The sequence below is a fragment of the Hermetia illucens genome, chromosome 6 (genome assembly GCF_905115235.1).
Source record: "Hermetia illucens chromosome 6, iHerIll2.2.curated.20191125, whole genome shotgun sequence".
NCBI classification, from domain to species: Eukaryota; Metazoa; Arthropoda; class Insecta; order Diptera; family Stratiomyidae; genus Hermetia; species Hermetia illucens.
In genome coordinates this window covers 75,032,192-75,054,035 of record NC_051854.1, presented here as the reverse complement: position 1 = coordinate 75,054,035, position 21,844 = coordinate 75,032,192, and the positions used below count along the sequence as shown (strand labels likewise).

Genomic DNA, 21,844 nt, shown 5'->3' with positions numbered 1-21,844 from the left:
GCTGGGAGCTCTTTCTTAACGAAAAGCTGCAGACGGAGAAGAATGAAGGCGAGTCTCCCGCGCCTAAAAACGGGACAAATTGTACCAACTGGTCCTCCAGGTTGGGGGTTGGGTAGGGCTGACAACCCTACATGGAAAACCGATGTTACGGACCCATGAAAGGAGCCTCGGACAGGACGGACTTTAAAACGACGGACCACCCGGCAACGGATCAACGATTTGCGTATTTTCTTATAGAACGTGCGCTCCCTGTACAGAGATGAAGCTGATGAGCAGCTAGCCGATACCCTGTCCCAATATAGGGCTGATATAACAGCGTTACAAGAGATGCGATGGACAAGAACCGGTTTCCTGGAGAAGAGCCACTACACCATATATTATAGCGGTCATCCAGTAAACCATGTGCTCGGAGTAGGTTTCTTAGTCAGTTAAAAAAATGAAACCTGCTGTTATCGGCTTTGAAAACATAAGCGAACGGCTATGCACTCTGCGCTTGCGAGGCAAGTTTAGAAATATAAGCCTCATAAACGTTCACGCCCCTACAGAGGAAACTGCAGAGTCGGAGAAGGATATCTTCTACGAGGCAGTAGAACGAACCCTCGAAGCCTGTCCCAGATATGATATCAAAATCATACTTGGGGATTTTAACAGCCAAGTAAGGAAGGAGCCAGTATTCAGGCGAAACGTTGGCTCCCATAGCTTACACGAAAAAACAAATGATAACGGACTGCGGATCATTCAATTAGCAGGGTCACACGAAATGGTTGTTGGAAGTACCTGGTTTGCGCGGAAAGCGGTCCACAAACATACGAGGGCCTCTCCAGACGGGGTCACTTTCAACCAAATTGACCAAGTGTTGATCGAACGCCGCCATCTCTCAGCCTTGATGAATGTCAGAACATATAGGGGGGCCAATATAGACTCGGATCACTATCTCGTTGGCATGGTGCTCCGAGCTCGAATAACAATACCACCTAGAATCCCCTCTGACAATCAGGTGAGAGTGAACACTGAAGCCATCTACAACACAACCCTCCGCGACATCTATAAGAGGGAAATGGATGCCGCAATAACCGCAGTCAACAGAGGAACTGGAGATGAAGCATCAACAAATGATCTTCACAATCACCTGAAGAACGTTATCATGGATACGACCACAAGCATACTTGGCCTCAGCCGCAAAAGGAGTCGGAACGGCTGGTTTGACGATGAATGTAAGCTAGCAACGGAACGGAAGAATGCCGATGCTCATCCTGCCAAGACAAAGAGGGAAATCTGATTTCCGACAGAATGGGCATATTAGAGCGATGGGTTGAGTACTTTGATGAGCTTTTGAACAACCAGAACATCGGCGAGTTGGAGGTCCCGCCAACTGAAGACCACGGACAAATACTGCCACCACCAAGTTTAGAAGAAACAGTCCGTGCAATTCATCGGCTAAAAAATCATAAGTCGCCAGGAGCTGATGGAATTACAGCCGAATTGGTTAAATATGGTAGCGACCAGTTACACCAAATGGTTCATCAACTTGTGCTCAAGGTATGAGACAGCGAATCAATGCCTGACGATTGGCAATGAGGCATTATCTGTCTCATACATAAAAAGGGAGATATCATACAGTGCAGCAATTATAGAGGTATCACGTTGCTGAGCACGATCTATAAGATATTCTCCACTATTTTGCTAGGCCGGATAGACCCATACGCCCAGAACATCATTGGCCCATACCAACGAGGCTTTACTCCAGGCAAATCAGCAACAGATCAGATTTTCTCTCTGCGACAAGCGATGGAAAAACTGTTTGAATATGGACAACAGTTGCACCATCTGTTCATCGACTTTAAAGTCGCCTATGATAGCATAGCCAGGGTAAAACTGTACACGGTCATGAGAGAATTCGGTATCCCGACGAAATTAATAAGACTGACTAGGCTGACCCTGACCAATGTGCGAGGCCAGATAAAAGCAGCAGGATCACTCTCAAGACCATTCGACATCAACAACGGTCTACAACAAGGGGATGCGCTATCATGCGTCCTATTTAACCTGGCCCTCGAGAAAGTGATCCGTGATGCTGAGGTAAATGCAAGAGGTACGATCCTCTTCAAGTCCACCCAACTACTGGCCTATGCTGACGATATCGACATCATGGGAAGAACCACCCGAGACGTATAAACTGCCTTCATCCAGATCGAGCAGGCGGCGCGAGATCTTGGGCTGCACATCAATGAAGGCAAGACAAATTATATGGTGGTAACGTCAGCACCCAAGACGAATCAACCAACAACATCAAACCGCACTGGTCAAACACGAAGAAGAATAAGGATAGGAGAATACAACTTTGAGACCGTTGACAATTTCTCCTATCTAGGATCGAAAATCACAACCGATAACAGCTACGATGATGAAATCCGCGCACGGTTGTTGTCAGCCAACAGAGCCTATTTCAGCTTACAAAGACTGTTCCGCTCGAAACGTCTCACCATAGGGTCAAAGCTCTTACTGTACAAGACTATGATCTTGCCAGTCCTCATGTATTCCTCGGAAACTTGGGTTCTTAGCAAGAAAAATTGCGAACTCTTGGCCGCGTTCGAGAGAAGAATCCTCCGAAGAATTTTTGGCCCCCTACATGAGGATGGACGATTCCGTAGCCTACACAATGACGAAATCTATGAGCGATACCATGACCGTCCGGTTGTGGATAAAATCCGGCTCAATAGGTTACGGTGGGCGGGTCACTTAATCCGTATGGATGAGGATGATCCCACCCGGAAAGTCTATAAGGGCAATATGTATGGTAGAAAAAGAAGACGAGGCAGACCCTGCCTAAGATGGAGCGATGGCGTAGGTCAGGATCCCAGACAGCTTTTAGGGATATCGAATTGGTGGACCTCGGCGCAAAACCGGGATGTCTGGAGTTCCTTATTAAGGCAGGCCTAGACCGGATACCGGTTGTTGCGCCGTTGATGATGATGATCTCCGTCATTAATAAATGGACGCCTCAGAATCAGTCTGCACCAAAACAAAATGTATGTTTAAGACTTGCGGTTTCGTCCAGGGCAGAGGAAACTCATCAGATGCTGCCTCACCTCTGCCCTTGGCGCCGCGTGAACGAAGTGTTTACAAGGTGGTATTTGCTCCCTTTTATTAATTCAAAAACACATCATGTGAATGAATTGTAAAGAACACAAATCCGCCTTGTAAAATTTTAGACCTAAGCCGGCCGAGGCTAAAATAAAATTTTGTTTGAATATTGAGGGATTCCTTAGTCCACCATCCACTTAATGGCGGACCGGACCATCAACTGACGATGCGAAGAATAATCAATGGCGAAGGATTTATCAAATATACATACAAAAATATCAATATAGAAGAGAAGGATACTTTCTAGGAGGAAATACCTTGTAAATGTATGTAACAAAAAGTGCCATTACACTGGCCTCGGAAAAGCTATGATTACTCTCTATTTTCGCTTGCGTACTGGAATGCAAAGCTCAATATAATATGAGCTGTACGAGCAATCAGTTTGACCACATTGTGATCAACAGTTGATTTAGGAGTGTGCTTCTGGCTGTGCGTAACAAAGTAGAACATCGACTTCGAAAAGGATCATCATCAAATGGTCATTTGCATTCGCTTACAAGATGCGTCTGCCGCATTTCGCAAGGTTAGAGAGGCCGTGGAAAAAGGAAAATTTCCTCTTCACCTATTCTTCCATAATTTCGAGAAGGTACAGGCAATATAATATATAATTTCCAACAAAGAACGACAAAGACATGTTGATTAGAAGAGCGAATTGGCAGAACAGTGGAGGAAGAATGTAAACGTCTCTGGAAGACCTGGAGGTAGCGCATTTTAGCGAATCAGGAATGATGGCGTGCAGGCGTAGTTGACGCACTTTGCTCCATTGAAGAGCGAATAGCAGTTGGTGAATGTACCGGAATGGTTGTCGTGATAATTCTGCCTCGACTATCTCGACTCTGACCCTCGAAATTGTCTAGCAAGTGTCTAAGGAAAGTGTCAAACATTGACGTTTATCTTCATTGCTGAAGTAAAAAGAGTACATAAAGCAAATATACTTTGAGACAACTGTTCTTCAATATATAAATGTTTACATATTTGCATACTGTCAGGTTTTGCTACAGTAGGGACATTAGTCTCTAGACTTTCTGTGACTTTGGTTGTTCTCCAAGTCGTCCAGAATCGCATGAGTCAATTCCTTGACCTATGATTTCGCTATATGATTCTTCCAGCTAAAAATACTGTACTTAGAACCTAATTATACGTTTGAATTTAAAATATTCTCTTATGTTTCTTTAATGGCACACAACAGCAGATACATATTCAGCTTAATGGGTAATCACATATTGCATTACATAACATATATAAACACGCACTTAGTGGTAAAGGTTGCGACCGTTTGTTTGTAGTTAGTCGTTCATTCCAAACTTGCTTGGATACGGTACAATAACAATCATAATTACGGAAAGTACGTAACATATTTGATTACACGTGTGGAATGTTACACTATAAAAAATGTAATAGTAACTCTGATTAAGAATTAAGTTTTTATGATAGCATTACACTTTTACTAATCTAGCCAGGCGGACCATTGTGCAATGACCCGGGAAGGAATGCATACGCTTTTCATCTAGAGAGTGCAAACGTTTTTAGGGAATCAAAGAATGTTCGATTAATGGCTAAGATGGCTATCGATCCTGGGTTGAGCAGTTGAAATATGCTTGTATATTGTGGAAGAAGGCAAGAAAACACTTAACCAGAATATTCCCTTCTAAAAAAGAACTAGGTTTGAAGTTCGCTAATATATGTATATGGTTCCAAACAAAATTCAACAAATAATTTGTCGGAGGAGAAAAATATCTGAAAATATATTTGCCAGAGAATCAATTTATTGGTCGAATTTATCAATCAATTTATTGTTCCTAAACATATTACAGAGCTACATACTAAGGAAATAAAATGAAAAATAACTAAGTTTCGGTGATTCGGAGGTGATACCAATTTATGATTTCTTTAGACCATTTTTAAGGTTTTAGGGGAAACAAACCGATGGTTATGAAATATGATAGAAAGGTCGTAATTGTCAACCCCCATATATGCGGCGAATTAACTTGCTGCGCGTTGAACAGAAAGGTGCGACACTTTTTCCACCGGCTATATCAATGTGAGGTATCAAATGAAAAGTTTCAATTAGCACTTTCCGAAGCAGGTATTAGTTTTGACCTTGATTGTAAAGAGAGCGATCCGGGAGTACGAAATGGGTCTATTACTTCAAGAACCTATTCTCAGAAACTAACCAATCGAGAAATTTAGAAAAATTATGTACATAGTATCTAGGCTTCAAACTACCCTACTCTATTATTGTATATTTTGAAAATTTATCACGAGCCCCGTAAGTCCATCCTAAATTCATAACGCTTAGGAAACAGCACACTGGAAAGTTCTAATAAGAAGCATCACACTGGAAAGTTTAATGGAAATCCTACTACTTGTAATAAAGTTATAATAGGTTAAAACTGACCTTTTCGCGTCAAATTACTACTCCCTAGAGATAAAATGTTATTATCACATCGAATTGAATATCGGGGGGCATATTCAATATACACATTTTTTTTAAACGGCCGAAAAAGCCGATTTTATGAGTAGATTCTTGGTGTCGATTTCCAGTTAATTTGGAAGCAAATTTTGCCTTTTAACTCTAGATGCCTCTAGGATTTGAGTGTTCATCCTAGACTAAGAGCTGACGTCGAAAGGTCTGTTGGAAAAAATAGGCGTTATCATGAGTAACTTGGATTCCTCGCTATTTAATAGGTTTCATCAGGGTTTTATTGTACTAGCTGAACCCGGTCGACGTTGTTTCAAAAATTGCAGATTTTCTTCAGGTACTAAGGACATGTTTGCTATACTTCAGCAAACCTTCGCAAACACAAACGGGTTGATAGGGTGTTTGGCTTGGTTTGTGTACGTTTGCAAGCGCCTGCAACCATTTGATCGAGTGTCGGTTTTTTGGATGAATCAAAAGGAATTTGCTTGCCTACTCAGAAAACTCTAACGCATTTGCAAACGTATGGATCACGAAGTTTAGTTTGGCCAAACGTCCGTCGCCTGGTGTAAGCATTCAGCTTCACGCCGTGTGTGTTGCTCTTTAGGAATTGCAGCAGCTCCGACAGTAAACGCTTTTCTTGAAAATTTGTAATCCGTATGCCTGTTGTTGTAATTTTTGGAAGTGTTCAAACTCAGGTTCAGGTTGTCTAATCGTGCATTTTTCTGATGTTTCATCAACTCTTAACGTAGAAGTTCCGATCTGTTCTATTCCCTGTCTTGAGCCTATTTCCTGTCACGCCGTTGGAGTGCATGTCTGGTCTTCCAGTGTACGATTTTCTGGTTCGCATTTTCAACAATTTTCAGAATTTTATGTCCCAACAATCACAGTCATTGTGTCCCGATAGCTGAGTGGTTAGAGCCCAAGGCTGTCGTACGCAAGGTCTCGGTTCGAATCTCACTGGTGGCAGTGAGATTTGTATCGTGATTTGACGTCGGATTCCAGTCGAGTCAGCTGTGAATGAGTATCTGAGCCAAATCAGGGTAATACTATCGGGCGAGCGCAATGCTGACCACATTGCTTCCTATAGGGTACTGTAATCCTATAATGTACCGACTGTCATTGCTAAAGTAGTTTTTCAACTCGTCAAAACTTTGGAAACTTCTGTCTTAGGAGCATTTTGCAACAACAACAAAATGAAAAAGGTTTTATTACTGCTTCACATCTGCGCGGGATAAATTCAACTATTTATTATTACATCTATTGAAATTGGAGGGCAACCATTAGTCCAGCTGTTTTAGAAAACTTTTGAATTCAAATATGTCTAACTTTTCCTAAAGATGTTCAATAGGATTCAGATCAGGACTTTTTCCCCAACTTGTTATGAGCATGTGGCAACATGTGCTTTTCTAAAATGTTGGCTTAACTTGGCGCCTATAAGGAAGCCCACAAAACCCTCAAGCTCGTTTCCAGCGGAACAAGAGGGAATGCTTTAAAGAGTACGGTCCGGAGCGGACATAAACCACTTGTTAAAAATCACCTCGGGGTTATTCTCCTAGCAAGAGGAAGGCAGTGACAGCTTCCAGCGACCCCTGAATGTGACGAAAATACCGTCAGTCACAAGTGACGAGCTGCTGGAGATTTGCGTTAAATTAGGAGATGGCGGGTCTGGATGGCGTACCGAATGGGGCCCTTAAGCTTGCCGTGAAATCCAAAGCGGACATGTCCACTGAGGTGTTCGAAGCGTACATGTCCGAGGGGATATTTCCTGCAGCATAGAAACGGCTGAAGTTAGTGCTACTGCTTAAGGCTGGCAAACCTCCAGGACGGAAATATAAGTCTTTTGGATACTGTGGAGAAAATACTAGAGCGATTTATCTACAATGGCCTTTGAACCATTGATGCTATTAAAATAGTTACTGGCTTGGCCGAAGATGCAATTCACGGAAAGGGTAGTATTAGCAAATATTGCGTGGTGGTGACCCTGGACGTGAGAAATGCATTGGAACTTAATACGGGAATCTCTGGCGAAGGTTGGTATTCCCGTTTATCTCGCAGCTATTGTCAACAGCTATTTACAAGAACGGAGACTTTAGTATGAAACTGATAACGGACCCCAGGAGTACGTTGTCTTTATGGAACATCATGTATAACGATGTTGTCAATCTTCCGGTTGCAGAGGAAGCCACGGTGGTGGGTTACGCCGACGAAGTAGCGCTGGTTGTAATCGCAAAATATCTCGAAGATGCTGAGTTACACTCATGCGAATTGATTACGCTGTTAAGGGTTGGCTAGAGAATTCTGGTCTGACACCAAGCGCCATAAAAGAATTTATGGCCGTATTCGAATTGGGAATCATATCATCTCTTCTAGGAGGATAGACGGGAAGCTGTTGCTTATAGCTAGTGGGTAGTGACTTCGATTTTGCTCTATGTAGCTCCATTTTGTGGAAAGGCTTTGCAGGTCACATTTAACGTTAACAAATTTAGTGAGGTCTAAAGAAGAAGAGCCCTAAGGGTGTGCTCTGCATTCAGGACTGTCTCGGATGATGCAGCATTCGTCATCTCAGGAATGATGCCCATTGACATCTTGGCAGATGAGATAACAAACATATACAATGCGAAGTCTACCTCACCTTTATCGCAGACGAAAAACGCCGAAAAGGAGAGATCTCTAAATAAATGGCAAGAGAGAAACGCGGCTACGTACGCCGCGTAGAGACGAAAGGTGATCAAGCTAAAGTGAACTAACTCCGCCCCGTGATGTAATACCTTTTAGTAGTTCCACGGAGCTTAGGGGAGCCGGAGATGGTTTTAGTGGGTAAGAATCCCACACATTAAAGAGCCGAGGCAAGTGTCTTTTGAAGATTCCCACCTCCTCAAAAACAAACAGGCGGGCAGCAGACAGATAGTAAACCGATTTTAATAACGGTTTTTTTTTGCACAAAATCTTGAAGCCCTGCGTTTAAGTAAAGTTATGTAATAAAAAAAAAAACGGTTTTCGTTTACTTTGCTAGAAATTATTTTTTGCAAATATGCATACCTAGTTCAGCGACTGCTCATCGCCTTCTTCCAAACCCAAACACAGAGGAAGGCGACAAGTAGTCGCCGAAATATGGATATTAAGCAAAAAAAAAACAACTTTTAGTAAAGTGACGGAAACGATTTTGAATTTTTTAAATATTAATTGATTTTTCCCCTATAAATTATAGAAAACAACCCTCGATTTCATGCCCGCAAGGCAGTATTGCCTCTAATATAATTAGAATGTCTTGTCAGGTGCACACCCGAATAACTTTCGATGAGTTTTCATTGGAAAAAATGAACTTAACAATGGGTGGAACGCCCTATTTTCTAAATTCTTACATAACCCTAGGATTTTTTTTATTAAATTGACGAGTATTCTCCAAGATAGTTCAAGTATTCTCCAAAATACTCCTTCCCACACGGTCTCCATCGCAGATTCTCATTAGTCCGTCTGATGGTATGTCATAGATACTCAGCCATCGTTTAACAATAGAACACAAATTTTCGAGTGGACTGATATCTGAACGATTGGTCGTTTATTCCATTCTTTCAAACTTTGGAGCTTTCAGCCAGATTCAAACAAACTCTGAAGTATTTGGGGTGGCAATTCTGGTGAAGGACTAGCTTCTCTCCCATGAAACCCATTTGCCAGCCAACCTACACATACATTTTTTGGTGTTTGTTGTCAATTCAAATATTTGGAACTCGAATGCAATTCAGTCCTACATTTTTGCGTATCACAGCATTCACTGTAACGTTGTCTTGTCTCAGAAACAACCCTTTTTATTTACTCATAACTAACATTGAAACTACCATATAACTAGCTTAACGGCTACTTTAAACATTAAACTTAATCTAAAGACTAGACTAACTAACTAAAAAGAAGGAAATGTTTGTAAGTTATTTTGAAGAAAAACTGACAGATGAGTACGAAAGAGGTTCTCCTCGATGTTCTTAATCTGCATGACTTGGCTGACAAGGGAGATGAGGTATCTGGTATTTGGTTAGGAAATTAACAGGATAACGGGCAACGACAACGTAAGTGCGGGAAGTTCCCTTGGTATATAATTTGGTCGGAAATATATTTGGTATTCCCTTCATTCTTGTAGATATTGGAACACTGGCGGAGAATCTTCCATTCTCTCAGACGAACGCTTTCTGTTTAGGACGAGAAACTATCGGACCAGAAGATGAAACCGAATATGAGGAAGTCTGATAAGCATTTTGTAACAGAGCAGCTTAACTTTCTACGACTTTGAATGTTTTATTTTAGGACAGAATACAGGAATTTGAAGTTACCGTTCGCACAGTTCAACCGCTTCAAAGTATGGGATACGTAGAAAAGACACATAGTTATTTTCATCCCTAGGTAAGTGACAACGCAATGGGAACGGGCATATCATCTTTCTAGGAAAGGACGTCACCTCAATGTTGTCGCGAAATACATTGGTTTCGCATTTGCGGGGATTAAGGGATCATTTCCAACAGGTAAAGTATCAATGAAGTTCGACTAAATAGAAATCTTCGTCGATTTCAAGGACGCCTATGATAGCATAGCCAGGGTAAAATTGTATATGGCCATGAAGGACTTCGATATCCCGACGAAATTGGTAAGACTGACTAGTCTGACCCTATTCTCTAAATGGGGGAGGATCACTCCCGAAATCATTCAACATCAACCACGATCTAAGACAAGGAGATGGCCTATCGTGCATTCTTTTTATCCTGGCCTAGGAAAAAGTGATCCATGATGCTATCCTCTTTAAGTCCATCCAACTACTGATCTATGCTGACGATATCGACATCATGGGAAGAACGGCCCAAAACATACAAACTGCCTTCATCTAGATCGAGCAGGCGGCAATTGGCGCGAGATCTTGGGCTGTAAATCAATGAAGGCAAGACAAAATCTATCGTGGCAACGTCAGCACCAACAACCAACCTACCAACAACATCAAATCGCACTGGTCGAACGGGAACAATAAAGATAGGAGACTACAACTTTGAGCCCGTTGACAATTCCTCTTATTTAGGGTCGAAAATCACAACCGATAACAGCTATGATGATGAAATCCGCGCACGGTGCCAACAGAGTCTATTTCAGCTTACAAAAACTGTTTCACTCGCTCTTACTGTACAAGACAATGATCTTGCCAGTCCTCATATATTCCTCGGAGACTTCGGTTCTTAGCAAGAAAAATTGCGAACTCCTGGAACTCTCGGTTCAATAGGTTGCGGTGGTCGGATCACCTAATCCGTGTGGAAGAGGATGGTCCAGCCCGCAGTCTATAAGCGCAATTTCTATGATAGAAAAAGAAAACGTGGCAGACCCTGCCTCAGATGAAGCGATGGCGTAGACCAGAACGCCATAGAGCTTTTAGGAATATCGAATTGGTGGGCCTCAGCGCAAAACCGGAATGTGTGGAGTTCCTTATTAAGGCGCCTGCCTAGGCCGGATACCGGTTGTTGCGCCGTTGATGATATGATGAAGTGAGAATCGGATGTTTTTGGTGAATATGAAAAAGAATCATTTACGTATTAGTATTAGGAATCGGTTGAGGAAGGTCAGCGGTAAATAGGGAAAACAGAGTGGCTGAAAGGATCGAACCTTGGAGGATTCCTGCTAAACATTTGTGTGGGGATGAAAGGTGATTTGAGAATTCCCCCAACTAGAAAGCTAAGGATTAGTTTACATAGGTGTGGAATTTACAATTTTTAGAAAATTTAAAAGCGAGTGTGTAATATGGCTTGCTGGGTTTCTTCCCGTTGATACTGAGAAAAATGTATGTCTTAAGGACAAGAAGCTGCATGCTCAACGGAGGTCGGATGGTGAATGGTCTACTTGAAGATTTTGGCGGAGGAAGATAGGATAGAGGTAAGCCTGTAGTTATCCTGATAGGGAACGTTTTCATTTTTTGGTGATGGAAATTACAAGAGCACTCCAATCAATGAAGAAATGGGCGTTGAAAAGGCAGTGATTGATCAATGCAGAAAGGAGATTAGAATTTATTGGAGCACACGTTTTGAGGACTAGGGATGAGATTTTGTCGGGACTTACTGATTCCTTGTTTTTAGACGTTAGGATCAATGCTGTGACACTGGCTAGTTTTCTTGGTGTTTTAGGTAGTTGAGAGGTCGAGCGAAGTGGTTTTTATAAGAGTTAAGTGTGGCAGAATAATGAGCGTCGGGAAATTGATTTGCTAACTTCGGCTTCGAAACTTAGAACAAGTCGGGAAACCGGAAGCTGGGCGCTTCAGGTATGAAAGGTTTTGTTTGCTTCTTGTCTGAGTATATTTGAGTGTAGAACTATCCCATTTGTACGTAGCCCGTTAAGAATATGCATTTAGCATGTCAGATTTAGTACTTCGGGTTGTAAATTTACACGTTAAAGACAACTTTGAGCTACTGTGATTTTGTTAGTAATAGTATGATTTTAATTAAAATTGGGGATACTATGCTTCATATTATATTTTATACTACTACCAACTTTTATAACTCTGAGATAAACTTAAGGGGGGTTTTACTCAATTTTCTCAAAAATATGGTAATATACTATTATTAACTTAATTTGAACAGATATCGATATGGAGAATATTTTGAGGCCTGGGCACCATATAGAGTTTCTGAGAATGGGTCCGTTACAGAAATCATCACTTTCCACCCCTCCCACTCCCCTCTTTATAACAAATCTCAAAACTAAGACCGGTTTCGAAAAGTGCTAAGACCTTTCATTTGATACCCCACATGACTATATTTGGTGAAAAAAAATACATGTATGGGGACTCCACCTAAATCTCAACGTAGAAGGATATAACTCACTGCATGTCTGGGGGTCCACAGGTCCCACCTTCTCACCAAATTTTGTGTCAATTGGTATAACCGTTTCTGAGAAAAGTGCCTGTGGCAGACAGACAGATAGACGGACAGACAGACAGACATTGAACCGATTTTAATTAGGTTTTGTTTTGCAAACAAAACTTTAAAAAATAGTTTGCTAGGTTATTCGCCTTTTTGGGGCAAGGAGATGTTTTGAGGTAAGATTGGGATTAGCTTAGTAGTCTTGCCCAGGCGAATGTAAGTCTTTCTGATTTCCTGGAATATGTCAGTGTTCAACTCGATATTGGTAAAGTAGATATACAAGATTTAGTATCTATTTCTAAATGGTTTCCGCCGGAGAAGTTTCGTCAAGGTTATCATTGGGTAGGAAAGGAGTTTACGAAAGGACTTCTGAATTATGTTACTTCAGTGAACTGGATGCAATGTTATTGAACGACAATAGGAGTAAAACAAGTTTGGACTTAACGATCCAGTTAATGATTTTCCAGGTCGCTTGGGAGGCGCAGGAGTGGACGCGCTGAAAAAAGTGGGTATCGAAGGACTAGTGAGGAAAGTAAACAGCGGTAATGAAGACGAGGACGATTGAGTTTCAAAGGAAATGAAGATAGCTTCGAATGATTGGGCATTATTGACGTTTGGGGAATATTAGCCAAAAAGAAATTTCTCGCGGTGCCTGTACCACTGATGGGATGAGGATTGGATCGTAGGCGGTCAACACGGAAAAATTTGAAGTTGGGAAAACCGAGTCTACACTTATAATGTAATCCGGTTTCGCAATGGAGCACTACGTGAGGCTTGTGTTCATCAGGGAATAACTCAGAGTTGGCTCGACAATCCTAACTCAACTCGATGATCCTAACGTTGTCCGGTGAAAATTAAGTTGCCAAATATCGCATCGAAAATCTGCAATTTTTTTTTTTGCGATTTCTTGATAAACTGGATGAGTTCGGCATTGATACGTTGATGGGATTTACTGGGTTGATCTCGGCAAATAGTGTGGCGCCGCTTGTGTGGTCTGAATGGGAGTGGGGCTAGAACGACACTTGGGCAGTTCCGGTAGTTTGCGGGATGGTCATTGCGCAAGCAATTGATGTAATTTGACAGCTGCTCCAGTGTTTTAGAGCATTGGCCGGAATCATGAATCTGATCATACATGATGTGCTTGTTTTTAACTTGTTTAAAGTAAACAATGATATCTTGAATTGGTTTAATATTTTGAATGTGTTTTTCGGCGAATGTCGTCAAAGACCGAACAAATTTTCATTGACTTTGTCCATGTCGTAGCAAAAGGCTTACTGCTAATGATGCTGCATGCATTCAGTTCTTTTGCGTGGGACTCGCTCTCCGTTAACGCAACTGCCTTGGAGTCATATTGGGAATCTAGTATTTTGGATGCGCAGATACCATGATGTTTTCGCGACCCCCGTTCAAGGCGAACTCATTTGTTAATTAGAGCTCATCACCCTAGCGGAATTCCGTAGGCACCTTATAGTTAGAAAATTCACTTCGGTAAGCTATTCTTTTTTGCTACAGCTGACTTACAACCCTCACAACATGATTCAGGAAATTGAGTGGTAAGCCATGGACTGAATGTTGGTTCATCTAGAAAGCGTGCGATACTTTTTCGATCATAGGTAGGTGGGCTAGAGAGGTTCCAAAATCCCTATCTATTGGATCAGCCGATCCTATCGACTTCCATATTTGCCATGAATGATACACAAATTATAGGGTTCGCTGGTCTCAACTAGACTTCAAAAACTAGTTATTTATCTACATCCACTCTCTTTCCCGATAACCTAGCATTTTATGGTTCCGGTTATCCAAAATTCTTAATTCCTCTATTTCATAACTTTATAAATTTAATTTATTTTTGAAAATTTTACAATAAAATTAATTCTAAAAATGTACTTTGTTTACAATATATGAAATTAGATCTACTAAAAATATCTAGTTTTGCTTTTATCACGCACCTATTAATGCTTCATTTACCATAAACTAAAGTTATTTGTTTACTTTTTGTTGTTGCCATGCTTATATCATTTCCTAGGTAATTATATAGACAGGTAGAAATAATAAATCGTGGCCTTGGTCGATGATGGATGTATAGTTTGGAAGTTCTAGGGCTGAAGGATTCCATTACGTAAGCTGAAGAGAAGAAAGACAAACTTGAAAAGGTTAAGTGAAATAACCGCGTGGTGCAAAGTGGGTCAGTGGCGATCTATTATGCGAATGTTTTTCGAATCGGTGCAAAAGTAGTCGATGGATTTGTTTTCATTCTCGCTCTTCACGGCAGTTCCAAACCAAATTTTCCCTGACTATTAGAGAGAATAAGGATTTTAGTGCGTTCATACTTCTTCCAATCGATTTTCCACTTAGAGGTTGCAACATATATTCAGTCCGTATATCTCAGCCCTAGCCGCGTAACCTGTCTTAGATCTGTGTTCACCATAGTATGTGATTCCTCAGATGGTTGTCGCCTCAAGGATTCCAATCCTCCTTAAGCAGTATTTCAATAACGTAAAATCACTGATCTCCTCCAAAAGTCTGACTAGTTATTTATTTATTTATTTTGCAACGTCCGGACGACATAAGCCATTGAATTCGTGATTTCAGGGTTTTCGCTTCATAAAGCAAATTTGCGATTTGGTCTAAGAAATACCGAAGAAGTGGAGGGGTGCTAGGAAACCCCAACTACTAAATTTAAGTAAACCTTCCCCTAGATCGTTTAATTTAAAAGTTGTCAAAGTTGCGATCCAGTTGGTTGCGCAGATACCAAAATAAATGAAAATTTTTGATTTTGATTGGAACTAGCAAAAGTAGTTCATTATGACTTTTCCTAACAGTGTCATTTTTCGAATCTATTACAGGTCATAGTTAACTATAACGCTTGGTCGCTGTAGCCATCATTGACTTCTTCGAAACTAGTTAGACCGGAGTTCGTTAGTGTATGGAATTAACAAATGGGGAGCAACTTGATCCGGTTCAGCATTAAGTTGATGCGGACTTAGGACCCCACAATTCTCAAAAAAATATTTTCAGCTTTGGCCAAGCTCTGGTCAATAAGGCGGATTTGCGCTCAATATAATTCGTAGTCATGTCGTATTCTGCGAATTATAGAAAGGAGCACTCAACATCTGCGAGCCGCTTCTGTCACGCTGCTCCCAGGGCAGAGGTGAGGCAGCGTCTGACGATTTGCCTCTGCCCTGGTAAGAAACCGTAAAGCCATCATCGCCTGACATTTTTTTTAAAGCACAACTTTGGGAAATTTGAAGGAAATCCAACTATTATTAAGAAAGTTATAGAAGATGAAACTTTTCCATTTTATGTGAATTTCATGCATTCTAAAACGTGTATGGAGGATGTTGGATGGCATTTAACAACGCACAAATTTTTAATGACTCGCCAAAGCATACCAATGAGCCTTGGACATCACCAAACGTGTATCTGCCTCTCAGATGAATCAAGTTGTCGGCTCCTTTAAAAAAACCTTAGTCTTGCAATTAAGCCGAAGATATTTTAGTAAAGAGCTGCCTCTGCCTAATCAAGTTCATTGCAAGATTGTTTTCGTCTTGGGAGCTCAAAACAAATCCTAGTACTCATCATTCACTCTGCTGCCCGTGCATTGGCGTCACTTTTTATAATGGACCGCTGTCTTGCGCTACCAACATTTTTCTGTTTTCCATATCTTTATTAGATACCGTCGTACTGGGGGTTGCACGCAACAAAGCATAACAAATCCAGTCGTCCCGCAATTATCTCTTGCACGCCCTCTTCTCGAAACATTTCGTTTCCTAATAGACTGGCAATAAACATCTTTTTCATAGATTATAAGTAAAGATAGATGGCCTTATTAAAATTGGGGATAGAATCTTAATGCTTTCATTTTTCTCATGAGTGAGAGCTGGATTTACCTCTGGCGTCAAAGATCGCGTCTATATCAAAAGGAACATGCATCACAAATTCCCGAAAACATATGAGAAATCTCACAAATTTCTCTCAAATTTATGATGCACACATAAATGCTAAAATTATTCATTCAATTATGATTTACTTACCTCCTCCACAGTCAGCGGCAAAGTTACACGGCTGGAATGAAAAAAAGAAAATAAATTTTATGTTAGAGGGTCATCGATACAAAAATTCAAGGAGAATTAAGTAAAATTCCCGGAGTAACTTTATTGTCTCTGGGGACAATTATCGTTGATTAAAGCCTATTAACCCGTCCGCTCGATATACAATACAATTGGCATGGTCTCACCGATCTGTGATTTTGTCTGCTCAAAAAATATGGAGATGATTGAGACTGGACTGAATAATCTACACCGAGAAAGGTCTTGTGAAGTTTGCACTTTGAAAATATGTATTTTGAGATCCAAAGTCAAAGTTGATTTCCGTGAATAGTAGCATCACTTTACGACCAAACTGAAAGAGTAATTAACATTTTCAACACATTAGGTTACGTAAGAAATTACTGATATTTTGTCGGAACCTAAATGTGGCCACTCTTACTTAATAGATTTCGCACTTTGGAAAATTTGCTATCAAAACGTTGATGATGATAACAATTTCATGTTCAATGACACAATATTTTTGTTATCATTGTAATCGTGTAATCATAAACATGTTTGAGTCGATTCTGGCACACTGACGTCATGTATGATATATATTATAGTATGTATATGAATATGGAGTTAATATCCAAGCTGGACGTAAATCAAATCTGAATCATCTGAAAATGTTTCGCCCACTCGAAATAGAAGCGATAAAACACCACCTAAATAAATAGTGGAGAGTAGTCGACCTGATTATATGGAAATTTGTGCTATTTCTGAAATCAAGTCGTGATTCTAAGTTTTACTTTTGATTCTTCTTATGCTTCTGGATCACTTCTTCGACTTGACCTTAATGCAGCAGAAACCTGAAACCAAGGACCAAGCCTAAACTACTTTTTTTATACTTATGCGATCGTACTTTGAACTTTAAGTGCAATCGTATTAAAATATTCACGATAAAATGAGGAAAGTTGTAAACATAATACGCAAGTGTGGGCACGGTATGATGCAGCATGAAGTGCACTCCTTGCACTTTGAACTGCAAGCCATAATGAAACTTCATGTACGAATATGATTGCAGATAGAAGTATCGTAAACTGGCACTTGTATCCATTCGATTACAAAAAAACTACTTTTGCGGTCGATCAAATTATAGATGGTTCCTATTTAAAGTTTATTTGAATTTTCTCCCAGGGTTGCTCACGCTTTCTAGGCCCTTGTTTGCAGTTATCTACTACTTGTGTCGAAGCAGAATTCACTCAATCTGTGAAGCATTAAAACAATGGGTGTATACTCAGCTTATATTAAATACATTCCCAGAATAATTGACTTTGAACTATTTAAAGCTTGGTTTTATCTTTCTAGTGGGAAAGGGTTCATACGTTGCTGTTCGGCACTTACCGATAAGGCACTATCTCGAAAAAGTGTAGATTTGAAATGTTTATGGCATCTAAAAAATATATTTAGCCAGATAGATTTTTTAGGTTTTTTTCCATGCTGTAAAAGAGATAACCACACGAACTAAATTCCCAATTGCCTGTTCTCAAAAAGTCATAATTTGTGGGGATCAGTTACTAATAATTATAGTAATATACCACTATTAACTTTTTTTGTGGCAGCTTCGTGCTTTTTTTCAGTATTTCGGTTGGGCGGGTCCGGGGAATGAGTTCGTGAAAGAAATCATTATTTTCCAGCCTCACTTTTCCATTAAATGTCAGAACTAAGGCATTGAAAAGTACTAATCGAGATCTTTCATTTGATACATGACTATATTTGGTGAATAAACTTTTTACACCTCCCTTTTGCATGTGTGGAGACCTCCCTTATGCCAACCGGCACAACCGTTTCTGAGAAAAGTGCGTGTGACAAACAGGCAGATAGACGGACAGAAAGATAAACGATGCGTGCTATACGATCAACGTATTTTGAGGTACGAAATGAGCTGCACTGCTCCAAGAAAATGAACGCAACACAAACGTCCAATACCCTCGGTAGGAACTCGGATTAGAGGTGATAACACAGCAGTGGATCGCCTTCGAAACAGAAAAAAAAGCATCAGAGCGCCACAAACCGCATAGGGATATTAATAGAGAATCCCCAGAGCGAACCCCAAAGGAAAGAAGGGGGAAAACACAACCGGCACAATTAACAATCTTGCTTACTGAAAGTGTACTGAAGCATCTGGATAAACGCATCAAAGAGTGTACTTGGACTAAAATGTGGAAAAAAGGAACAACGCAAGAGAGATCGCGACCAGATGCGCTGATTATAAAAACAAAAAGGAAATCTTGCAGAAGGTTAAGGTAGACAGTTCCCTCTAGGACTTGGGTGAACAGCATAAGATGCACGCAGAAAGCCGATTTACTCCTTGAGCTTAGGTCTGGGGAGAGTAAGTCTCACGATCTCCATAAGAAGATCGAAACATCGCTAGGCAAAGCAGAGGAGGCAAAGACAAGCCAGGACTCAATGCTGATTCAGTGCAAGAACCTAGATTAGATCATCACAAAAGCAAAGATCTGCGAAGCGTTAAAGACCCAATTTGGGCTAAATTCGATCTTTGAGTCCAATGTGAACAGGCTGTCGACCGCGAGAACAGATATCGCCAAAGAGGTGTTTCAAATGTATGGAATTTGAATGCATTTCGAGAAATTGTACAAGAAAGTACGATAGGTCCAAATGAGGAAGGGCATATTGCCAAAGAATGTAATCTTCTTTCTCTTCAGCCTTTGTCCCGTTCAGAAGCGGGGTCGGCACGTCGTGATCGGTTTCTCCATTTGGATCTATCAAATCCCTGATTTGGATGCAATCGCGAGGCTTTTAAATCATCATCCAGCGAATCAAGCCACCGTTGTTTCTGCCTGCCTTTTAGTCGTTTATCATCGACTTCGATGTTCAGACCAATCTTGACAAGTGAATTCTTGTTAGCGCAAATTACGTGACCATATCAGACACCTTCCCCTCAGTTTTTCCATGATCGGTGCAACCCCGTATCGATCGTGGATATCGTCATTTCGGATGTGATGAAAACGATATCCTGTGTGCGTTGGTTCCAGCTTTTCGCAAGTCGATACTGATCTCTCTCGCCATCCCCAACGTCAAGTTTATCGTAAAGATGTATGTAATGGACCGCTCGGGTGACAGCGATCGTTTTCTTTGCTTCCCGAATGACATTCTTATAAATTTGCCAATTTCATGGACCTTCATTTCAACATCGTCATTCCAAAGTCAAGTATCTTGGTTGATGTACCGCGAGGGTTGCAGAGGCCGCTTTGTGGATCGTGTCTTTTATTTGGTTCCACGATTCTTTCTTCTCACGAAGTCGCCACCATTTTATGCGCGGCAGACCAGTGCGTTCCTCACGCTGTTTTATCGGTGGCTTAATTCGCAGGACGGCAATAAACGGACGATGTTGAGGTGCGATGGTCTCTTGGGGAAAGGCAATCAGTCACGGTGGTAAAATGTCGACGTCTTATGAGAATATAGTCGATTTGCGATTTACTGTTCCCACTATAAAATGTTATGATGAACCATGTATTCATAAGTAAAAGGTCATGAGTGTCCGCAAAGCGCTTATACGCTCACCACCCTCACGGTGCGCTCCGAACCCCTTTTCTCCATGGCACAATCCTATTCATCGCGAAGTTACCAGAAGGCATCTTTTTCGGCATCAGGTCGACCTGTTTGTGGTGCGTACGCGGTGAAGAAGTGAATAATACGATCAACTGATATAATGGTGAGCTTCATCAGCCGATCATCAAATCGTCCGACTTCTTTAATGGCATCACGGAAACCCTCTTAGATGGCAATGCCAACACCGTATTGAGTGTGTGGGCTACCAAAATAGAGAAGCTTATATCTCTTGCGAGTTTCTTGGTCTTTCCAGCTAGGGTGCCAACATTTAGCGTGCAGACACGTATTTGTTTTGCTCAGACTAACTTACTTACGTCCTGATGCCGTCCATGCGTTCAGAACCCTTGCCCATTTTTCCGTGCCGACTGAGGTGGACGCCCTAGCATTTTTCAGATGCTTGTTATTGGATCCGATAATGTTGTTTCTAACGACATTAAGTGCATTTTCTTGGTCGGCCTGTCGCGGGACCAGTCACCAAGAGAGATCAGGAAGGATTTAGCAAGGCGAATCCTAAATGCCTGCTATGCAGCGAAACACAGGAGAGTAACATCGACCCTATCACAGGCAGTTGCAGATGTCCGGCGTTCAAGAAAGTGACTTTAATAATAATAATAATCATTGGCGCAACAATCCATATTGGATCAGGACTTTGAAGTGTGTTAGTGCACTTCACTCAAGACCGTAACGGTACACTACAGTACACTGTAGGAGGCAATGTGGTCAGCATTGCGCTCATCATTGCCATCATCAGCGGCGCAACAACCGGACGAAGACACGAACAGTAGCCCAGAAAACAGATTCACACGAGCTAAAGTTGGCGGCATTCACATTCAGTTACTACGCTACACCAAGCTTCACGCTAGATGAATTCGTTCTGATGGTGGAAATATTACCTTCCGAAATAAGCCATCACAACCCAATAATAATAAATGATGATTTTTACGCTTAGGCCGAAGATTGGGGTAATCGCGAAACCAATGCAAGACGCCGCTTATTTCTCGAAGTTTTTTTCACGTCTGAATGTCGTTCTGGCAAATACTAGCGGCGCCAATACCTTCCGGGAACGAGATATGGGATCGGTGATAGACCTTACGTTTGTGAGCGACAGATCTCCAATGGCAGGTGTGCGAGTAATATACGCACAGCGACCATCAGGCTATCGTCATCCAGATGGAGCGTAGGACAGAAGCAAAATGTATCAAGAAACTACAGCCGCGGATTGATCATCCAAGACATTTGACAAGCAAATTTTTGAGGAAATACTTCTGCAAGAAGCGATACCGATGGGCAACGCATAGGTGACGATCTAGATGATGGCAGTTTGTATGTCTCGGGTCGTTCTTCCCATGATGTCAATATCGTCAACATAGGGCAGTAGTTGGGTGGACTTAAAGAGGATCGTACCTCTTGCATTTACTCACTCTCGAGGGTCAGGTTAAAGAAGACGCATCATAGGGCATTCCCTTGCTGTAGACCGTTGTTGATGTCGAATGGACTTGAGAGTGATCCTGCTGCTTTTATCTCGACTCGGAAATTGATCAGGGTCAGCCTAGTCAGTCTTATCAATTTCGTCGGGATACCGAATTCTCACATGGCCGTGTACAGTTTTACCCTGGCTATGCTATCAAGGATGGCTTTAAAGTCGATGAAGAGATGGTGCAATTGATGTCCATATTCTAACAGTTTTTCCATCGCTTGCCGCACAGAGAAAATCTGAGCTGTTGCTGATTTGTGAA

The 21,844-nt window shown here is 41.3% G+C and overlaps 1 protein-coding gene across 2 annotated transcripts in view; it reads right to left on the bottom strand.

The window, feature by feature from the left end:
- The window catches only part of LOC119659388 (phosphatidylinositol transfer protein alpha isoform), a 53,843-nt gene that overhangs the window by 18,633 nt on the left and 13,366 nt on the right, over positions 1 to 21,844 (bottom strand). For both annotated transcript variants that reach the window (XM_038067449.1, XM_038067448.1), the window contains exon 2: positions 16,482 to 16,512. In XM_038067449.1, the coding sequence (XP_037923377.1) occupies positions 16,482 to 16,512 (31 nt within the window). The remainder of the gene's footprint in view (positions 1 to 16,481; positions 16,513 to 21,844) is intronic.